Below are 22,222 nucleotides of genomic sequence, written 5' to 3'. Positions count from 1 at the left end.
CCTGCTCAGTGCTGCTAAATATACTCAAAGTATTTTAAAATTACTATTTGCTGTGTTTGAATTTAATCAAGCTCTTACTCAAGATATAAACAACAGTAAAAAAGATATAATAATATAAAGTTAATTTTTCATCGCCTTTATAAGAAGCGCTTGATGTTTTGAACTCCATGTTTTATGTCTACATGGGCGTAGCCTGTTGTTTCCTGCGGAACTAACAGTGTGCTGCCTCAGTTGCCCGGTGATGTATTTTCAGGAAACACATGTTGTTTTCTTGTAGCATGGGACATCACGGCGGGGAGCGGGGACGGCCTCAACACACAACATCAGCAGTTGTATTTTATTTCAGAGTCATTAGTATTATAGCTGCCCGACTTGCTCTGGATGTAAGGTCGCTGTTTTGATCCGCAGCGGAGCAGAAACGTCGCTGTCAGTCGAGTGGCTAAGCTAACAGCTAGCACCGTCCGTCTGGGAAAGCAGTCCTCCCGCCGAGCAGCGCTCCGCCAGCCTGTCAGATCAAAACACGGAGAGGTGAGGGGGCAGGGAACATGACCAGCATCGCCAGCAGCGTCTTCTGCCGGGTCGAGAGGGTGTGCCGCCACCTGCCCGTGGTGCTCAACACCTTCCTGGTGTTCTCCATCACCGGGGAGGTGAGCTACCTGGTGCTGGTGGAGGCTCCGCTGGAGGCGGACCAGAAGAAGAGCGAGTGGTCCGCCTGGTGGAAGGCGGTCCACCTGCTGGCCCAGTACTTCATGTTGGGCAACATCTGCTGGAACGCCTCCCTGTTCCTGAAGACCAGCCCGAGCATCAGGGGCGTGTTCCTGGGGGGAGAGGGCATGGGCCAGGGCTGGAGGTAAGGACATGCTGGAGGGACTGACACTCACAGGATTTTAACTTTAAAAAATCACACAGCACCAAAGGACCCGAACGTGTCAAGTTTGTTTGTAGCCGAGATACGTTTGTGATTTAATTGATTGTGATTTAAACAGGAGATTTTAGGGCTGCTGTCATGATACTTAGCTTCCCATTCTATATGCATTGCAATTCTACAAGTACTGTGATTCAATATTTATGATTTAATGTGATTGTTGTTTTTTAAGTTATCCTCTAGTTTGTGGATGTAAAGTTTCACGGGGCTGTGATTATCCTCGAGGTCACAAAAGGTCATTTTACACAGTGACATCATGTTTTTAAAAGAAAAAAATAGTCTCACTACAGTGAACAGCACAGCACAGCCTGGTCAGAAGGTGTACTAATGGCACAGAACCAGAAAGTGTGAACCAGTATCTCCTCCTAACATCAAGTATGGAATTCCTCAGCCATTTCCTGGAATGTAATCTTTTCACGACTTAATAAATTAGTTAGTTAAATTAATAAGTAAGTTAGTATCACAACATGCAGTTTTGAATGAGGTTTCCTGGCAGTGCAGTATAATATGCTTGCCCTTAGGCAGCTAGCATGATAATAACATCATTGTTAAAAATAAATAAATAAATAAATAAAAATAAAAAACAGAAAATTCCACAGCATCTTGAATGAGATAACATTGTAGTAACTATGGATGACAGACACCAGTCCACTGCCGCTGGTGTAAAATAGGCTATTTATATCAAAGTTTTCTATTACTGGCATAGGAATAGCAAACAATTTGACCAATAGCAGTGAATTACATGGGAAATCACAGCAAACCGTCTTGACTGTCTTCTTTTTCATGACACCTGTTACTTCTAGAAAACACTGTGTATCAACCTGGTGTCAACAGCAGACATCACCTGTGAAACAAGCTGCGGTGCGTGAAAAAACTTCTCTTTCTTTCCGCAGGTACTGTTACACGTGCGAGACGCACACACCCCCGCGCTGCTCCCACTGCTACGACTGCAAGGTGTGTGTGCTGCGACGGGACCACCACTGCGTCTTCTTTGGCCAATGCGTGGGCTTCCGCAACTACCGCTACTTCCTGAGCTGCTTGCTGTTCATGTGGTCAGGCCTTCTGTATGCCGTGGTGATGAACGCCGAGGTCTTCATCGTCATACTGAAGGAGGGCGTGACCGTGCACAGCGTGCTGCTGCTGCTGATTCCCTGGATCATGCTCGTCTCAGGTTGGATCCGCTTTCTCCAGTATTCATTATCCTTTATGTGGCTGTGATGGGATTTACTTAAACCTTTTCACTTGTTTTTAAGTACACCTGCAGTGCAGAATTGGAAAAAAATCTAGTTATAAGGAAATCTAATGGATCAGGACATACAGATGGCAGTCACTGGGTTTTCCATCATGTTTAACTTCAAAAGTCCTTTGCATTCTTGAGCCCTAAGCCAACCTGAGTCCTGCATTTACCGAGGCATAGGGCTTTCACTTAATTCACACTTGTACTGATTAAGCCAAGCCTCACAGTAAGGCCTGGGTTAAAGGAGTCACTTGAAAATCAAAGCCCAGGGATAATGTCGTCTTAACACTTGTAGCAGCGTTTTGATTGGACAACAAACATTCTGTGCTTTTCTGCGTGTTGCTTTTGTTCTAACTTTTCTAACCTTGATTCATACCGCAGACCATAACCATGACTTTTGTGGATCAGGGATAAACCTGCTCAGGAGTGAGGTTTAGGAAGCCCCAGGGAGTGCTAGGCAGTGGGATATGCCACAGTCTAAAGTTGGAAGTGTGAAAGGACTGAGGTCCCGGCTGAGTGCAGTGGGAGAAGGGCTGACACGGGTTACAGATCTGTGTGTCATGGAGTGCTGAGAACACCAAACACTACGAGGGAAGATTTCACTGACTAGCTCCTTGTCCTCTGGTTGAAGGTGTGTGAATCAGAGAAAGCATCTGGGCTGTGAGAATGGGGTGTTAGTCTCACTGCACACACCCTACATGTTGCATGTCATCCTATGGTTCATGTAATGTGCTTAGTATGGCAGTATCCCACTCCAGTCTCAGCCCTGCTGGCCCTAGCATTTGGTTGAAAGGAGCACCTGCACCTCTTGGCACTCAGTGGCACATGGCTCTGTATCACTGACCTGGCATTTCTAATTGTGACCCAGCTGGTTTGTGAGGATGTGGACAATGGGCTGTTTCAGCCTGGGAGATGGAGTGATACCCAGCAGGACGCTGCGGTGAGAAATTAACGTTTTATTTTTCCGAGGGCATTTTAAGTTCCATTGAATTTGACATTTAAGGACAGTTTGCTACTGTCTTTGCCTTTGTCTAGCTGTGAAATCTTATTTCCGCGTTGCATATTAGCAGTTAAACATTCGTACTGCTAAGATTAATCTAAAATTGTAATACACACCCACATAAACAGAGAAACAGTCAGACTTTGTTTTAATGCTTCAGGCTGCGTACTGTTTTTCTGTTGTTCTCTCCCAGAAAACACCCCAGTCCTAGCCTCCCACAGATCACCTGTGGTAGCCCACTGGGGGCAGTAGTGCCATTCATGCATGTGACAACCTAATAAGCGTGGAAAAGGTGAAAAAGGGCACTCCTGTGGGTACTCATAATTACTTTCCCCTCATATTTAATTTCGCAGTCAATTTATGAACTGTAAAGGGCATTTTTGCCCCGAGCCCTCAGTGATTTCCTCTGTGCACGTGGTTCATAGTTTCAGTTACTGAAACTGAGATGGAGCTAAGAAACGTAACTGAAGGAGGGCTGGGCAATATGGGCAAAATCAAGATATTTTTAACTAATACCTAACTGTCAATATGGTGATGAGATTATAAGAAACCCAGGGAGAGACAGTGCCTCTGCCACATCACATTATTATGATGTCTAACATATCCCAGATGTGTAATATCACAGTATTGATGTGATATCGATGTGTTGCCCAGCCCTTATCTAAAAAAGTAAGTGGTCCCAATTAGGGCTGTAGTCTGTTAGTCGACTGGACGATTTATTGGTGGATACGATACTATTACGATACTATTTTCAGAAATCATAGGCTGTGATATTGCGTAGGTGCACGTGATGCAACGCTGTCAGAGCCGATCGACTCCAGTGTGTCATTCAGTGCAAAATAATTAGGTCAAAAATGATTTAATATACTGCAAATACTAGTTGTTTATGTTTATTTATAATTCATTTAGGCGGACAAGGCTACCAGGTAGGCTACTGCCCAGTTAATTAATCTAAAAATAGTAACTTTTTTTTTTTTTTTTGTATTCCCGCTGCCCCCCAATTAGTCGACTTTTGGTCGAAATTTCAGGACTTTAGTCGACCAAGATTTTCCTTGGTTGACTACAGCCCTAATCCCAAGCATGATGTGCCGTTATCCCTCCTCTCCCTCTAGGCCAGGTGTCGGCGCGTGCCTTTGCCTTCGCCTTCATCGCCGACACATGCGTGGTGGGCTTCCTGCTCGTCTCGGCTTTCCTCTTCTTCCACGTCTTCCTGCTGCTGCGCGGGCAGACCACCAGGGAGTGGTACTCGTCCCGCCGGCCGTACAGCCTCGGAGTCCTGGGGAACCTGCGCCACGGCCTGGGCCCCCGCTGGTACCTCTGCTGGCTCAGCCCGCTCATCCCTTCGCCTCCGCCTGGGGATGGGATACACTTCCAGGTGACGGGGTCGCTGGAGCCCATGCGATAACAGCGGATCAGACCGGCCATCCCTTTATCCCGCAGCTGTGACGGGGAGTGTTATCGGGAGCGGCGGCCAGGAAGGCAACAGGTGTCGTGGAAATTCACAGAGCTTGGCGAATGGGTAGCTTGAGTTGTGTGTGGTTATTAATGGACCTGTGTTTGGGATCTTACTGAGTATAAACTTCCACCAGCTTCTTTGACGCACTGTCCTAGCTTGTGCTGAGAGAGGGGTCTGTTGTTGACAGCACAGTAGCCTTGACCTAAACAGTATCTCTGCACTGCATAACGAGGCTGGCCTCACAAGGAAAACAGCAAAACTATCTGTGTTCCTTTGGAATTCTGAGCACTGAAAATTATTTTTTTTATTATTGGTTGATGATTTGTGATTTTTTTTTAAATCCTCACTTAGTAAAAAAAAAAAAAAATCTTTACCTATGCCCCCTAACATTGACTCTCAGTTGGCTCTTGTTAGTGGGACTTGCTGATTTTTGTAGATGTCAAAGTTTCATGAAGGAGTTGGCCACTTGGCTGCGTATTTGCTGCATAAACTCCAGATGCCTGATTCTGCCTGAGAGTCATTAGGATTTGGCTTGCACTGTTTTCTCGAAACACCATCCTTAGCCTCTTGTCCACGGACTTACACTGAGCATTCTCCGTGATCTGTTTTCAGGCATTCACTGGACATTTCCATCGCTGTGCCAAGGTGGGCTTTGGAAACCAATCTTAATGCTGTCTTTGTGAAACTATGGCATAACCCGATGCAAGCATGACTAAATCCATTGCCAGAAATAGTATATGTTCGAAATGTAGTGTTGCAGACAGTATACAAGGTATGTGAGGTATTCGTTCAAAGTGTATTGGTTACAGTGTTAACAGTCGAACTGTGTTGATGCGAGCAGGCTTACTTCATATTACCGTGTTGCCAGGAAAAACTTACCTGCTCTCCTCCAGCATGACCTCGATTGATCCAGCAGCTTGTCTTACAGCATTTCTTGCCAATCAGACTTTAGGTACCTCGTAAAAATTATTTTTTTCTCTTTTGCACCTAGAATGGTTTAACTCTTCTTAATCTGCTGGCCTTGAAATGCAATCTCAAAGAACACACCTTTATTTCGACAGGTGCTTCTGCTTGTCTTAGTCGAAAATGCAACAGCACGACTAGTGTATTGTTCTTTGTAAATACTGTATATTGATTTGCCTGTTTCATGTTGCTCCTGAAGTTTTACACTTTCATACTATTTATGATGTGGTCCATAATTTTTGTTTTTTGAATGATTTGAAAAATGAGATTTAACGACACTACATGTTTCAGGAGCAAGGAACCATTCAAATTGGGTGGGGTTTAGTTTGGTTTACATTCATTGCTCTCTTTGATTTATTGTGGGTTATATTCTGTTGAAAAATTGTAATAAAATTTGGATTTGAAAACTTCCCTATAAAATTCTTGAGATAATTTTCAATCACAGTCCTTGAGCCTCTCACAGCAGTCACTGCACTGTTGACTAACATTTATCAGACAAATTAGACCACAAATAAGATACTGCCGATGTAATTGTGCAATTATATAATAATTATGCAATTATTTTTCTGTATGACTGTGAACACCCAATGACAGAATCTAGGTAATTATGTACGCACTCACTTTCTTGACCGGTATATCTAAAAGATATCACTTGCTTTTAAAATCTCTGAAGAAGACTGAGTTTAAACACATTTAATAAAGGCTTTTTAATTTTTGTGAAGCAGTGTACCATGTTTTTTTTTTTTTATGCGCTATTTCTGAAAGCCAGTGGAGACCGAATAAACTGCTGAAATCTCAACAAACACACTGCAGATCATTTTTTCGTTTAACTGAGATATGTCCTCCACAGTGAACCTGCTGGGCAGGACAGACCAGCAGCTGTCCAGTGTCTCAAGCTGCCTGCCCCCAGCAGCACACAGCAGCTCCATGAGGACCCCTGCTGGTTGAACACAGTTCCTGCATTACACATCAGAGAGCTGTGCTCAGTCCAACCTCCAGCTGAACAGAAAGCTCACCACAAAAACATCATTCAGCTGAATGTGTTTGCACAGACTGCCCTTTAAGAGTTAAACACACGTGCTATATTGCAACTTCCTGTTTCCACTAAGGAACCAAAATGTCAAGTTTCATCATGAGCCACACCTAAAATTCACTTTATGAAGGGCTCAAGTGCACAAAAAGTATCCACCCCTAGATAATTCAGTTTTGCTCAGTTTTTTTTTTCAGTGTGCTTCATCTTTAAAGTTGGTTCCAGGTGAAGCCCAGGCCTCTTATAGTCTATATTATCATTATAACATCTCTTATGGCTTCGGGTATGGTATTCCATAATTTTGGAGCATAACCATACCATTTTACCACATTATGTTTAATAACATGCTATATCACTGTCATGGCAGCCTGACAGCAGCCTCAGTGTGAGACGGCCCACACTTCCCTAGTCCTAAACATCACATCATTTAGATCAGGGGATCTCCAGAACCTTACTCCTGCCTGCAGTGTGGTGAGGGGCGGAAACACATGGAGTAAGTTCTGATCAGTGTGGAGAACTGACCTGAGTTGTGTAAAAGTGGCTCAGTGTGCAGACATAAGTATGCAAGATGATGCAGACAGCACAGGCAGTAATGAGCGGGATGGAGCCGGGCTGTCAGGACTGGGGTTACAGGCAGTACTCGAGTTGAGGGGGGATGAGGGTGGATGGCATCCCCCCTGGATTAAAAACGGTCAAAATCATCCCCCCTGTAAAACTGCCATCCTCACTTTTCATCAAGTGAAAAAAATTGACCATCCCCCCTGAATTTTTTGTACAACTCGACTACTGGTTACAGGGATGGATGCGGATCATGCATCTGTATTTACATTTGTGCGTGCCTGGCGCCTCGCTGTGACGCCGCTCACTGACTGGGGCGCCCCACCCAAGTAAAGCGCTCCCTGGTGGTCTCGTCAGTGACACCAGGAAAACACCCCTCCCTCCCTCCTCACTCCTCACACCCGCACGGAGGATCAGCAGCAGCGGGATTCAGATTTAGGGCAGAAGAGGAGCGACAGCGCTCTGACTCAAGGATTATTTTTCTTTGCTGGTGCGTCCACTGGCTGGTCGGTGGTTCATTTGTGTTTGCGTGTCGGCAGGAACTGACTACCGAGTGGGGCGCTCTGGACAAGGATGCTGCGCTGGTGCTGATGGACTAGATGCTGGGATGATGCTGGGATGATAACCCACGACAGCCGGTCTCCTGTGCGTGCATGGAGCCCCCCGTCACAATATCTTAAAACCCTATAAAGAGAAAAAAAAAAAAAAAAAAAAAAAAAAAAACATCTTAAAGATCTTAACCCAGTCTAGGCTGAAACAAAGAGACCGGACCGGTGTGAGGACCAGCGGCGACATGTTCTGAGCGGAGAGCCGGAGAGCGGTGGCCGGTGGCGGGATGAAGGCGCCGAGGAAGCCGAGGAGGACGCAGCTCCTCCCGCGGTTCTGCGTCTGCGGAGTCGGTCTGCTAGCAGCCGCCTGGATCCTCCACTACCCTGAAATCACAGGTGCCTCCCCAAAATTTAGAGAAAGCGGATTATTTTCTGATTCATGCTCATCGATTGCCCATTCACACACACACACACACACACACACACACACACACACACACACAAATCATAACAAGCATATAACACTGTAGTGATAAATAAATCATAATAACCTATAATACATACACTAAATGATTATGTTGGTAATGCCACAGGAAATTAAACAATTACCATGAAGCATGGTCATAATGAACTCATCACGGAGTTCCTCTGACACGCCATGTAAATCACGATGGGAATATGGAAATGTGATATTTGCATTAGAGCAAAGACCCAGACAATGTGGATTACCCACTGTAGTCCAAGATGAAGCCTTTGCGTGCAGCAAGTATGCAAAATGGTGACAGTGTATCATTGAACTCTGTGATACATTTCCATAAGATAAACAATATATTTCCATATGATAAGGAACCTGTGTATTGATATGCCTGTCCTCCTTTTAGGCTCCCATAGACCCACTGTGGACGGAGTCTTTGTCTGGTCTAAGAGAGAGCTAAGCCAGGAGAGAAGAGAGGACAACCAGACCTCCAGCACCCCTAGATCTGGTGGGACATGTTGCCCCATGTTCATGCATGTGTGTGTGAGAAAGAAGACAGACAAATGTCATTTTAGTTCTAAGAACAAGAAAGAAAAAAAAAAAAGATATTTATGAGAGCCTTGAGTTGGACTGAAGATTGTTATTACCATTAACACTAGGTTTAGGTTAATTTGGGGTAGTCTAGTCACGCAGTGCTGCAGGTTGCATGTAGCGCCTGGAAAATCCTTACAAGTATGGCAACACCAGGATGTGTGTATGTGTATGTGTGTGTGTGCGTGAGAGAGAGAGAGAGAGAGAGAGAGAGAGAAACAGGGGCAGTGAAGGGGTGTGTGAGCTTGTCTTTTTAAATTCATTTAAACCCCCCCCTCTCCCTCTCATCCGTGCATCGATCTTCCCCTCCAGTCAACCTGGCTCTGCCTGTCTTCATTTCTTCAAACTCTGCACATAGATGCTTAAACACAGTTAAGCCTTTGAGGACTCGGTTGCTAGGAAACTGAATGCTGAATTTCTGGTTGGGTGCCGTGCGCATCTGGAGCTGTTCAAAGTGCCTGCCCTGCTGTAATGACCCGCCGATTAGTACCTCCTCATCAGCGGATCTGTCATCACTCACATGTATTTGGCTGCACTTCTGCCTGGAAAGACACAGAGACTGAGAGAGCTCGTCTGTGTGTGTGTGTGTGTGCATCAGTGTGTGGGACTCGTGGCGTAAATTGCTCCAATCTCAACTTCAGGGCTGCAGCCGGCTACCATAATCACTGCAATTCATAATACTTGTGCAGGGAGCACAGTGATGGGCAAAAGTTGTGTTTGATTGTGTTTGATATTGTTGATATTGCATGAGGAAAGAAAGGCAGGTGAGATGGAAAAAAAGAAGGCTTGCTCAAACAATACTGCAGGGTAATAAAAAGAGAATAACATACTTATCTGTGGAAAGTTAAGTCCTTTCAGATATTGAAATACCCTTTCCAGAACCAAATTTTCAAGAGCATCATCTAATAGAGTGTTATCATCTGTTCCTTGTAAGTAATAATAATAATGCACTGGGAGATGGTGTCACTCCTCCACCCTACTTTATCTTCCTACACTGATGTTTGGGCTCTAATGACCCATCATCCTTAGTGGCAGATTTATAAATGCTCAATCATGACAAAACCACATAAGTGAGAGAGAAAAGTTGAGCGACAGAGACGCAGTGTGCCGTGGCGTTGGTTTGAACTCGCACTGTGAAGCGGCGCAAGACGAAAACACATCCTTGCTGTTTGAAAGAGGCTGATGGTGATGGATGGGCCTAATTCAGCCAAGTTAAATGTCTCTAAAAGGTTTTGTTTTTGTTTTTTTTAGACTGAATCAATAGCTTCTGGAAAGTAGGAGAAAACAATGTTAGAACTTAAATGGCAGGGCATAGATACCGCAAGGAATAGTGAAAAGTAATGAGAGGAGCGATTTAGGAGAAGGAGATGGACACAAAAAGCGCAATTATAATGCAACCGGTTTGGGTCACATGACTGCGGCACCACTTTAACCTCAAGCCGCCAAGGGCCCTTGTTGCTAGGGGATACAGGAGGACACACATCCAACACAATCATACACACACTCTCTCTCTTTCTCCTACACACACACACACACACACACACACACACACACTTCATTGACCACCTCATCATGAAGTGGGTCTCTCTCTCTCTCTCTCTCTGTCTCTCTCGCTCTCTCCGTCTCTCTCAGCTATCCATGAGTTTCCCGAGGACATCTTCACTCTGAAGCAGAGGAGACAGGGAGCGGTACTCCTTCATGTTCTCTGTGTGAGTAATGGCTGCGCCTGCAGGACGGCCAGAATTTGCAGTGAAAGAAAGCTCATTTTGATACAGCCAGTACAAACACACAGTGCACACATCCAGCCAATAAGGTGTCTTTGGTGCTTCCTAGGCTGTGTACATGTTTCACGCCCTGGCCATAGTGTGTGACGTTTATTTTGTGCCATCACTGGAAAAGATATCAGAGGTATGACCTTTTCAAATTTTTTATTTGTTACAAATGATTTTTAGCGTTGTTTCTTAGGAGTCTTCACAGTGTGTTTTTTGAGGATGTTGGTATAATACCACTGACTCTCCCAGCCTCAGCCTTTAAAGTTTTAGCTCTCGCTCTCTGATCTCGTCTCCTCCAGAACCTTCAACTCAGCGAGGATGTTGCCGGGGCAACCTTCATGGCAGCTGGGAGCTCCGCGCCCGAACTTTTCACCTCCCTGATTGGTCAGTGTGATTTTCATCCAACTGCCTACACAACCTGATTGGTCAATCTCCAATCACCCGCAATCATATTGAACTTTACCTGATTGTTAGAGAGGAAAGTCAAGTGTTTCCAGGTAGAAGATGGTGCAGTTGATGAGAGCTTGATGTCATCAGTACCAGCCCAATAGCTTGTAGGGTTTTTTTTTCCATTGAATGGACTGTATGTGTGTGTACATTCTCTCTCTAATGTTAGCCATAACCAACTCATGCCTAACTCTAACCCTAACCCTAACGTTAACCAGTGAGCCAAAATAACCACTCAAAATGACTTTGCGATCCTTTAAAAAAAATATATATCAGTGTACTGTGTGCTCATGCTGGCAGTGTACTGGTGATATTGTATTGGGATCTGGAAATAGGATAGGCTACTGTGTAATTTTCCCTGTATAACATATTCTCATATCGTCAGTCCCATGTCTTCTGTGCTTGCAAAAAAAAAAGAAAAAAGAAAATTTTCACCAGTGACATACACCAGAAGTAATAAAGCAGTTGGAAATACAGGCAAAGTATGAAAGAAAAAAATAGGTGAATACATTTTATGACTTGATAGTTTGCCCAGACCATCAAATCAGCCCTGCAGGCCAGATGTTGTCACAGGTTACATCTAACAATCCCAGCCACAAACAAATGTGGTCTGATGTGAAAAAAATGTCAAAATATTTCAGATGGAAGTTTAAAAAAAAAAAAGAGGGCTGTAGAAAGTCTTGATTTTTTCCATTGTGCAAGCTTGACATAAACAATTTTTACTGATGATTCATGGCATTCTCTCACTTTGGCTTTCTCTGTCTGTCTTTGTAGGCGTGTTCATCACAAAGGGAGACCTGGGCGTGGGAACTATAGTGGGATCAGCTGTTTTTAACATCCTGGTCATCATCGGCATTTGTGGCATCTTCTCTGGACAGGTACACACACTGACAGGAGACCACCGGGTCCAACCTCACTCTCCTGAGCTGCATGATGCCAAATCTAAAAAGAAAACACACCAGACATCAACTCAGATAGACCCAAACCTGTTTTTAATTGGTTCCTGTTGCTATAAAATAACTCAAATAATGGAGTGCGCTTTTAGTGTCTTGACCGTGGAATTACATGTTAATACTTTTTGCTTTGTTTTGTGTGTGTGTGTGTGTGTGTGTGTCCACTCTCCTAGCCCATCTCTCTGAGCTGGTGGCCTCTGTTCCGTGATTCTGTCTTCTACATCCTGTCCATAGTGGTGCTTATCCTGGTGAGAAACCCTCCTGTCACACTTAAGCATCACTCAGTCTGGGTTCCTCTCAGTGTTTAACACACACTCAGAGGTCTAGTGCCTCTTTTAGGATGAGGTGATCTTTCCTTGTGGCCCTCGACCACCGGCAGGCCCTTAACCTCCAGCTTTCCCCCTTGAAATGATGCAGATTTAACTGTAAACCTCCATGCCTGCAAATCTTTAATATGCAGCAAAATATTATTTATTTTTTCTGAAAGTGCATCTGCTGCCTACCAGTCACAACAGGAAGACTAAAGCAAATATAATTGAGGTTATCATCAGCAGTAATTACCTTGAACAAGTGGAGGCATGGTTTGATTTAGAGCTGCAAACAGCAAACTGCATGCTTGATTAAATGTATAAATAAATAAAAATAGTTGAAACATTTCAGTGTGACTTGATGCTCCTTTGATCATTTGGAACATTGCGTAATCACAGCTTATTTTGGTTTGATTTTCAGGTGATCTTTGATGAGCAAGTCATATGGTGAGACTGATGAAAACTTTTTAATGAGCCAGCCTCCCCTGTTGCTTGGCTACTAGACGAGCTTGAAAGATGCAGCTGATTTTCAGTGTAACGCATGTGATGTTTTGATATTTGCGAGTGTGTGTGTGTGTGTGTGTGTGTGTGTGTGTGTGTGTTTCAGGTGGGAGACCATCATCCTGATCTCTATGTATGGAATCTACATCCTCATCATGAAGTGAGTTCCTTGCTCTCTCTACTTCCAAAAATTCAACCAGTCCTTCCAAGCAAGGTCTGAATGGCTGATGTGTGTGTGTGTGTGTGTGTATAGGTTTAACAGGTCTCTGTGCAGCTGGGTGGAGAGACACTGCAGCAGAGGAGGTCAGCCGTGCCTGAGCAGCCTGCGCCGGACCACTGCCGTCGGACATGTTGGAGACTGTGATACAGACATGGTGCCGCTGAAGCCAGGTGTGTTTGTGCGTGTGCGTGTGTGTGTGTGTGTGTGAGAGAGAGAGAGAGAGAGAGAGAGATGGTAGTAGAAAGAACGACAGAAATCATCCAATGCTGCTTTCCTCCTAGCACAGCTTGGAAACTAATGATTACAAATGTTCTTGTGATACATTACAAACAAATGTAATGAAATGTGTTTGTGTGTGTGCACATCTAAAAGTCTTCTCAGTTTCGGAGGCATGTTAGTGAGTCCTAGTGACACAGTTTAGACTGCCAGATGAGCCCGTTTCTATTCCTCTGTGGGTTTCCATCAGGCTGAAATAGAACTAGTCCACCTTGATGGACAAGTGGGTTTGTTCACTTCTTTCACTGTCATTCTCTGTTCCTCTTTTTTGTGTTTCCTTTAACAATATTTTTGTTTTTATATTTCTACTTTCTCTCTTCTACTGACAACTCCTCATCACCCTCTCCTTTGACAACTATTCATCCATCGACCATCAATATTTACATCTCTCTGTACAATCCTTAACCCCCATATTTCCAACCCTCTCTTCCTCCATCTGTCTGTCTGCTCCTCCATTCCTCCCCACCTCTCTCCTGCTCCATCGTCACTCCTCCCTCCCTCCCCAGACTTGTGCGTGGTGGCCGGCCAGGACTCGGGGGTGGCGATGGTGGACGAGCTGCTGAGCCTGCAACCCCACCAGCTCTCGTTCTCAGAGGCAAGCCTCCGCCTTCTCATCACCCCGCATTTCCCCCCCTTCACTCGCCTGCGCATGGCAGGACGCATGGTCATCAACGAGGTACACCGCACGCGCGCCCACCCGCACATCTGAGGCCAGTCAGGCTATTCTGTCACGACACAACCGCACCGCGCCAAGGTGTTTGCCGCCGGGTCGGTGGGTATTGACGAGGGCTATGTGTGGCATTTTTAAAACGACCGTACCAGTGATTTTGCACATTAACGTAACGGCTTCAAAATGTATGTACTTCATGTTTCTGCTGATCTTCTCTCAAAGCAAGCATCCATATTTTAGAACTCCACACTGCAAAAACTCAAAATCTTACCAAGATTATTTCTCTTATTTCAAGTCAAAAATGTCTTATTACTAGTCAAAATATCTCATTGCACTTAAAATAAGACATGATCACCTCAGAAGTAACTTGTTTTTAGACAATTGTCTCTTGTTTCAAGTGAAAATTTGCTTGTTTCATTGGCAAAATTTGTTGCTTGTTTCTAGCTCATTTTCACTTATTTCAAGTGAATTTTCACTTTTTCCACTGGCAAATTTTGCCAATGAAACAAGCAAATTTTCACTTGAAACAAGAGACAATTGTCTAAAAAACAAGTTACTTCTGAGGTGATCATGTCTTATTTTAAGTGTAATGAGATATTTTGACTAGTAATAAGACATTTTTGACTTGAAATAAGACAAATACTCTTGGTAAGATTTTGTGTTTTTGCAGTGCAGTATAAATTTTCCTACTTTTTATCCTTTTATTCAAGCTTTTACTTTAGAGACTTTCTTCACCATAATAAACTCATCCACATTAGTTTTCCTGAACGCAGCAGCACTGTTGTGTTTTGATGACTTGAAATTGGGCGGAGTAGACAGGAAACTTTTGCTTTACACAGCCAATGTCCAGTTCGGTAAAACTTGGTAGGTAAAACTTGAAAATCTAGGCATTTTGATAAGAAGTTGTGAAATCTTTAGTCCGCCTGCATGATTTGCAACTTGTTGTGTTGCAATGTAACTGTGGTAAACATTCCACAACACTGGTATGGTCCTTTAAATATCAATATATCATTGGCAAATTAACTGCAATACTTAAGTATGATTAATGAAAACAAATATGGTCCAGGTGACTGGAGGCCTGGAGTTGACACCTGTGGTATTATGTAGTGTTTGTCAGAATTAAGACGACATTTCCCATCAACCCCTTTGAGGACGTTGCTGTCTGTCCCTTCACCTGATCCAGGCTGCCAACTTTTCTCAGCAATGGCTCCATTTCTGTATAGCATTATGTCTCTGTATTAATGTGGTAATTACTTATTGATATTGAAATGCTGCACAAAGCCCCGTGTTGGCAGGGCAGGCAGGTAAACAAAGACACCGTGTTTGTATTGCCGTTCTGCACAGAGAAGTGGCATAATTGCTCGTGTCAAAGAGGCAGCAACAATCAGAGAGGATACACACATGGCCTGCATTAGGGGTGCACCGATCGATTGGCCCGAGATCAGACGGGACAATTTTTAGCCCGTACAGTTCAGACTGGGACGAGCAGGTCTGTCTGACTGTAAAGTTGATTGTTTTTATTTGAACAATGTTGAACAGTTCCAACAGTGTTTTAACAGTTTCACATGTCAAACATTGTGAAACAGTTTTTAAACAGGACAAAAACCACCAAACAAGGTGGTTCTGGCGCTGGGCTGAATCGGAATCAGCCATGAAAAATCCAGTCAGTGCGTCCCTAATGTACATGCTCACACAAACACAAACACCAACACACCACTGTTTGGCATAATGCATGATTTTACTTTGGACGTGAAAGCACACCACCGTCCTGTCCTCAAATCTGCTTCTTCACTCAGCTTCTTGTATGTTTGCATGCTGGTGCCAAACGAAGGCACCACTGCCCTGCTGTCCCGTGCTCTGTCCCGTGCTCTGTCCCGTGCTCTGTCATGTGCCATGCCGAGCCTTCAGGTGTATTTGAAGACGAGCCAGGCTGTCAGATCACTCCTTCACCCCGAGCTCACATTCTTAGCTCCACAAATGTCAAAGATGAAGCTAACCAGAGTCTTCCTCTCGAGTCATCTCCCTGCTTTCTTTATTTCGTTCCTTCTTTCTGTCCTCTGACTGCACTCCCATCCCTCCCTCCCGCAGAGGCAGAGGCTGATCCGGGCTCGAGGAGGACTGGATGAGGGCGGAGGTACTGGCGAGGAGGGGGCGGGCACCAGCGGGCCGTGGGGCAGAGAGAACGGGGCGACGGCAGAGGGAGACAGGCCGCCGCTGGAGGGAGAGCGGGAGAAAGAGATGGGGGAGACAGTCGGGGGAGCACAGCCTAAAGAGGAGGAGGAGGAGGAGGATCAAGAGGAGGAGGACGAGGAGAGGGTCCCTTTCAAACCCTTTGTTTTGCCAGGTAAGCTGCAGAGATGAGCAGAAAAACACCCCAAGGCACGAGATTCACTCAGAGAAACATTTCTTGAAGGTGTGGCTGCTCTGGAGGCAGGAATTGGCAAATTGGCAAAAAAAAAAAAAAAAAAAGTTTTTATCCCCTAAAATGTCTGACCTTGACTATACTGACGTCGCCCAGGCCGGCTTGAATTGCTACATCAAAAATCCCACAGCTGAAGCCCGTCAGCTGACAGGGTGCTGCCTTGCCTGTTATTAACAGCTCCACTGGTGGCTGTCAGTGATTTCCCACATCAGGCTTTTATTTTCAAAAGATCAACCAGGCCAACTGGAAACGGCTGCTTCACATGAATATAATCAGTGAAACTAAGAGATTTACTGAAAAAAAAATCATGATTAGATTTTCAAACATAGCACATTTTCATGACTGCGGCAGGACGTCCTTGTTCTGAGAACAGAGCTCTGGTTACGAGCTGGTGTGCCAGCGGGCAGGGGGGTGGGCGGGGTCTATTTGCATATTTATAGATTTATGCATTTAATGAGGGCAGGGTTTACAGTTACATTTAAGCCATTTTAAGGCACTAAAGGGTGTTTTTTCATGGAAAAAATACACAATATTGATGATCAGAGATGATTTTTCGGGGCTTAGTAAATGGCTGGAAGGTTAGGCTTTAACTCAACCAATGAAACTATTTACGACTACAGATGAGCCTTGCTTCAGATTAATGTTTACTTGACCTCTGTTGACATTTTGGTAACTTTATCCCAGGATTTAGCCACTTTCTTAGAGCCTCCCCTGGCAACTTTCTCTCTCAAAACCAAAAAAGTGACAAATCAAAGCTATTTTTTCACGCCATGGGGAGCAGAGTAAATCCACAGCCACAGCATCTGACGGCTGCTTCTGAGCACATTCCTTCCTACATGCAGTAGAGCCTCCTCCTTTGGCTGAGAAGGGTTGGCTGTAGCAAATATATGGATATTCAAATTAGCATATATCAGCTGAAAAGACTAAGTGTAACTCAAAGTCCAGTTGCTTGTATCATTGAGTCCAAAATTGGACTCATTGATGCTCGCAAACAGTATTGTTTCCTGTTTTTCCATGGGAGCCTTGTCTGCATGACAGATGTACACACCACCAATGGAGCTAATTAAAAAGGATAATATTAATTCCAGTATGCACACACTCACACACTCACACAGACCTACTAACACACACAGGCTTTACCACATGGATAATTTAGAAGTTTAGATGAAACTTTAATGATCCCTGCAGGGCAGTTGGGTAATTTGTGTGCATGTGCCTTTTGTGTGTGTGTGTGTGTGTGTGTGTGTGTGTGTCTTTTCCTCAGATTCTTGGTGCGACCGTCTGAAGTGGCTGATGTCCTGGCCCGTGAGCATTCTGCTCCACTGCACCATCCCCGACTGTAACCTGCCACAGTGGCAGCGCTGGTACCTGCTCACCTTCCTGTCCTCCACTCTGTGGATCGCCCTCTTCTCCTACCTCATGGTCTGGATGGTACGAAACACACACACACACACACACACACACACACACACTGACACATGCAGACAATCTCACTCCTCTGTGCCTCTGTCTAGGTGACCATCATCAGCTACACACTTGGAATCCCAGAAGTCATCATGGGAATCACCTTCCTGGCAGCCGGGACCAGCGTTCCCGACTGCATGGCCAGCCTCATTGTCGCCCGCCAAGGTGTGTGTGTGTGTGTGTGTGTTTGTGGGTATACGTGCAGTTGCCACGTTAAACATTCACACCTTTGCTATTGTGCATTTTTTGTGCCACAAGTTTAGTTCTGTGGGGCTGTATCGCTTTTCTGGAGAAAATGTTTCATTTTGAATAGACGTTATGAATTACTTTCAAAATCGCTCTAATTTGACTTTCCTTGCTGTGAAGCCCCTTCAGTACATCTCAATGTAAATTACACTTTCAGTTTCTGAAATGTCAAGGAAAATAAAACTCACAGTATTATCCCTCCCTCACTACATGCATTGTCATTGTTATGGTCTTTTTATGGTATGTGTTTTCACGTGAGATTTGTGTGTGTGTGTGTGTGTGTGTGTTGCAGGCATGGGGGACATGGCTGTGTCCAACTCCATCGGCAGTAATATCTTTGATGTGCTGCTGGGCCTGGGTTTCCCTTGGGCGCTGAGGACACTCATAGTCAACTATGGATCAGTGGTAACATCAGCCACTCGCCTTACATCACATCCCATACACTCGTCTTTCTGACCCATAAGCAATTTTCAAACTCTGTGACTCCAGTTATTTCCCAGTGGAAAACCTTCAAGTAGAGAAAAATAAAGACATGATAAAATCTCTTTCTGCTGGAAGGACACGGTCAGGCTGCACAGGTAAAGTGCAGAGGAAATGTAAAATTTATCAGGTCTGAGGTGGGACCTGAGAAGAAAGAGTGTCAGCCTCCTTATATGGGTCATTTGTTTCTTGAATTCCTAGGAAGAGAAACAGAAATGCAGTCCTGTGGTACTGCATTGACCTCTTATCCACCTTTTAGTCAAGAAATCCACATTGAATGAGATTATTATACAGAAAAAAACTATTTTAACTCTACGGTCATATACCGACTGTGTGTCTCCTCCGAGATTCTCTCTCTGGGTTTAGGCGACTACCAGCCAAAAGTTAAACTGCACACATCACGCCCATGTTGGCCAGCTCGGCCAGTCTGCAATGAATTATGCCAAAGGACACCTGAGGGACGAGAGTAAAATGGATTTCACACTTTGCTGTCGCTTCCTGTGGGCGGAACAGATTTGCTAGTGGAAATCTTCCCGTTGGTAAATCATTGAGTTATCTGAAATCAACAGTAAACATCAGGTGTTGAGAAGGTCGAGGGAAAGTGGATACAACCAGAGGTTTTGCGTACTTTTTTAAGTACTTGTTAGTTAGAAATTTTGCTTTTACGGCAAAGTACAGGCAAAAAAAATACAAATGTGTTCTCGTGGCCTGTTGTAAAATAGTGTGTTTGTGCAGACTGGGGCTTAAACAGTCTTGGAGTTGCATCAATTGGGTTTGACTGGAAAGCTGAGACTCTTGTGGATTCAATGAGCCACAACTGATTCATGTGTGACGATGTAAAACCCCCATAGCAGCCATTTCAATGTAGTCAGACCATTTTTTGAAATGTCACTGTGTAAAATGACCTATAGTGACCTCTAGGAGAATCACAGCCTCATGAAACTTTACAAACTAGAGAACGAGGGCATTCAGAGGATGTCTGGTTTTCTAGATATACTGACAATTGATCCCCTCGGTTATCAATAAAAGCATTTCTGATTCTGATTCTGAACGTTTCTGAGACATTTGCAGAATAGCATGTTCATTATCCTTTCAGCGGAAACTCATACCGAAATCTCCAAATGTCAAACGTTTTTGAGACCGACTCAAAGCATGAATTTTTCTGTCATGTTCCTCAAGGTCTTGGTGTCCTAATGTGGTATTTTGGAGGGATTTTTGACCATTTTTATTATTTCTTGAGTGGTCAAAATGGATTTTACACCAAATCTGTGGAACAAATTGTATCAACCCAAAAATTGCAGCAACAGCTTCTGAGACATAAGTGAGCATGGGAATGGATATCATACGCTTCCATCATGACGTTCGAACACTTATACACTCTGGACTTTCAACAATTGAATCGGCGCCCAACCGAAACACAATGTTTATCACAGATTTATGACTATAATAAGTTGAGACACAGCCCTGAGCTGCATTTCAAGAGATGATGTATAGCACTTCTATTTGGCATCTACGTTTGTCCATTTATTTACTTTGAAGTCTCCCTCCGCCTTCCCAAATGGCTCTAAAGAGAGGGGAGGAATGGTAAGCTGGTTAAGGAAAATATCAGCATATTTCTAACACTCGTTGCACCACTGGTTACAACTTAAAGGTAAATTGCACCACATAAGCCACAGGAACACACTAAGGATGTTAAAGTGGTCATATCTAACAGATCCAGAGTAAGTAAGGGTGGATTTTTCGCTCCAGTGAATTCAGTTTCTGAAAGCCGTGCGTCCTGTTGGTTTCAGGTGTACATCAACAGCAAAGGCCTGGTGTACTCGGTGATCCTGCTGCTGGCCTCGGTCACACTTACCGTGAGTACACACACCCCCTGCACTCTCCACCTTGACTGACAGCTGCTGCCCCTCTGCGGTGCTTACATGCCCTCACTCTGCCCTCCTCAGGTCCTGAGTGTCCATCTGAACCGCTGGAGGCTGGACCGCAAGCTGGGACTCTGTCTCATGCTGCTGTACGCCATCTTCCTCCTCTGCTCCATCGGCTTCGAGAGGCTGTAGAGGATACACTCCATCACACACACACACACACGCATACAGAGTCATACACACAGGTGCACACAGACAAATCAGACGGTCAAACACATGGACTTGCTCGAGTGTTCGTTTCCTACATCCACTGCTGCCATTATTGATCAAGTGTATGGACAGATGAATTTGTGATTGGTTTACAAATAGCGTGACCACTGTATGAATGACATTGGCTGCCTGGAAGTTACATGGTTTACCTTTGATAACTGAGTATTTTACATACTTTTATACAAAGCACTGTCTAGCCCACATTTTGAAAATGCACTGTCACAAAAAACAAATTGATAAAGTGCTGAATTTGTACTGCACCTACACTTCTTCCTTGTACCTGCGAGGTGTTATTTTGAGAGAACATTGCGCTTTATGACTGCCACAAGTAACCTCAATGACCAGATGTTCATAAATGTAGATTTATTCAGTATGTAGTCGCTTCTCAGTCGGTGCGGTTATTTCATGTATAGTTTTATTGTAGAGTTCTCCTCACGCCTGTGTGTGTGTTGTCGTGTACGATAAAGCATGGCTGGCGCTCCAGACGATTGCACTAAGCCACTGTTGTCTTGGCTTGTAAATAATATCGGCCCCCTCTTTCCTAAAAGTGTCTTAAGACAGCGATCATGTTTTTTGTGCTGGCTCACAGTGGAAGAAAGAAGGGCTTTTAGGAAAACTCGCCCTTTGGAGAGAAATTTCAGTGTGTATGAGTGAAATAAAATACCCTGTTCTGTGAGAGTGTTTGGTGCTTTAATATGATTCCTGCTTACACTGAGTTCAGTTTTTATCTTCATGTGTATGTTCACTAAATGTTTGTGTATGTACTGAGGAAGAAAAAAAATCAGTATGCGTGATACATGCTCAAAAATGCATGATCATCAAACAGAAAGAGTCTCCTCCCAGCTGCTGAAGATAAGTTGCACTCAGACAGTCTTCACACTATCGTTATGGTCTTGGATGTTTTAGTTTTGGGTTGTATTGGATTGTACCTCCAGAAAAAGTAGAGGTGCACCAACACTGACAGTAGTTGTAGATCTGGGGTTACGGTCAGGTATCAACGGGCCAGAGAGAACTTCTCCAATGCCGAAATCTGCACTGCAAAAATTCAAATGCAAAAAAAAATCTGATATTTGGTGTTGAAATCTTGTTTTCTTCAAACAACTGAAAAAATCTGCCGCTGGGATGAGATCATCCCACTTGTTTCTAACGCTCATCAGCTTGTTGTCCTTTTCTCGATCCTAGTGGGCTGATCTGCCTGATTCTGCTTTGTTTCTCCATGTTTATACTTGTTCCTGGAAAATTTCCTGAAACAAATGAAGTTGCAATGGTAACGTGAGATTATCTCATCCCGCTGGCAGATTTTGTTGCTTATTGTAAGAAAAACAAGATTTTAAGACTCAATGTGACAGTAATGAATTAAGATTGAGAGTGAATTCCTGTTCAGTTTAAATTTTACTGCAGATTTCGATTTATGTTATGATGACTTTCTTTGATATTTTACTTTGAATGCATCTAAATACATCATAAAAAGTGAGACTGAAGACTAGTATGAGGATTAAAGGGATAGTATGCACAAAATTAACATAAACAACTGCAGGAGGCTGA

At 44.1% G+C, this 22,222-nt stretch overlaps 2 protein-coding genes across 2 annotated transcripts; both read left to right on the top strand.

Annotated features, from left to right (window-relative positions):
• Positions 1–545: 545 nt before the first annotated feature.
• zdhhc24 (zDHHC palmitoyltransferase 24) lies at positions 546–6,303 on the top strand. Its single transcript, XM_030062173.1, has 3 exons — positions 546–850; positions 1,819–2,096; positions 4,275–6,303. The coding sequence occupies exons 1-3, from the start codon at positions 546–548 to the stop codon at positions 4,565–4,567; spliced, it is 876 nt and encodes a 291-aa protein (XP_029918033.1). The 3' UTR covers positions 4,568–6,303.
• Positions 6,304–7,992: 1,689 nt separating this feature from the next.
• Positions 7,993–21,267, top strand: LOC115366634 (sodium/potassium/calcium exchanger 3-like). Its single transcript, XM_030062174.1, has 17 exons — positions 7,993–8,113; positions 8,599–8,700; positions 10,416–10,492; positions 10,617–10,691; positions 10,855–10,939; positions 11,777–11,880; positions 12,129–12,203; positions 12,685–12,710; positions 12,871–12,924; positions 13,018–13,154; positions 13,767–13,936; positions 16,019–16,274; positions 17,617–17,783; positions 17,867–17,981; positions 18,355–18,467; positions 20,333–20,398; positions 20,489–21,267. Exons 1-17 carry the CDS (start codon positions 8,005–8,007, stop codon positions 20,597–20,599), a joined length of 1,842 nt encoding a protein of 613 aa, XP_029918034.1. The 5' UTR covers positions 7,993–8,004; the 3' UTR covers positions 20,600–21,267.
• Positions 21,268–22,222: the final 955 nt, after the last annotated feature.

The sequence above is a fragment of the Myripristis murdjan genome, chromosome 10, assembly GCF_902150065.1.
Source record: "Myripristis murdjan chromosome 10, fMyrMur1.1, whole genome shotgun sequence".
NCBI lineage: Eukaryota > Metazoa > Chordata > Actinopteri > Holocentriformes > Holocentridae > Myripristis > Myripristis murdjan.
Note: the sequence above shows the minus strand (reverse complement) of the source record. Positions and strands in the feature narration are given on the sequence as shown.

Excerpts from the sequence above, each read along its gene's own strand:
- zdhhc24 (XM_030062173.1), top strand. The coding sequence starts at position 546 with ATGACCAGCATCGCCAGCAGCGTCTTCTGCCGGGTCGAGAGGGTGTGC. Across the intron at positions 851-1,818 it reads GGCATGGGCCAGGGCTGGAG|GTACTGTTACACGTGCGAGA; the intron begins GTAAGGACATGC and ends TTCTTTCCGCAG. Across the intron at positions 2,097-4,274 it reads CTGGATCATGCTCGTCTCAG|GCCAGGTGTCGGCGCGTGCC; the intron begins GTTGGATCCGCT and ends CTCTCCCTCTAG.
- LOC115366634 (XM_030062174.1), top strand. The coding sequence starts at position 8,005 with ATGAAGGCGCCGAGGAAGCCGAGGAGGACGCAGCTCCTCCCGCGGTTC. Across the intron at positions 16,275-17,616 it reads CAAACCCTTTGTTTTGCCAG|ATTCTTGGTGCGACCGTCTG; the intron begins GTAAGCTGCAGA and ends TCTTTTCCTCAG. Across the intron at positions 17,982-18,354 it reads CCTCATTGTCGCCCGCCAAG|GCATGGGGGACATGGCTGTG; the intron begins GTGTGTGTGTGT and ends TGTGTGTTGCAG.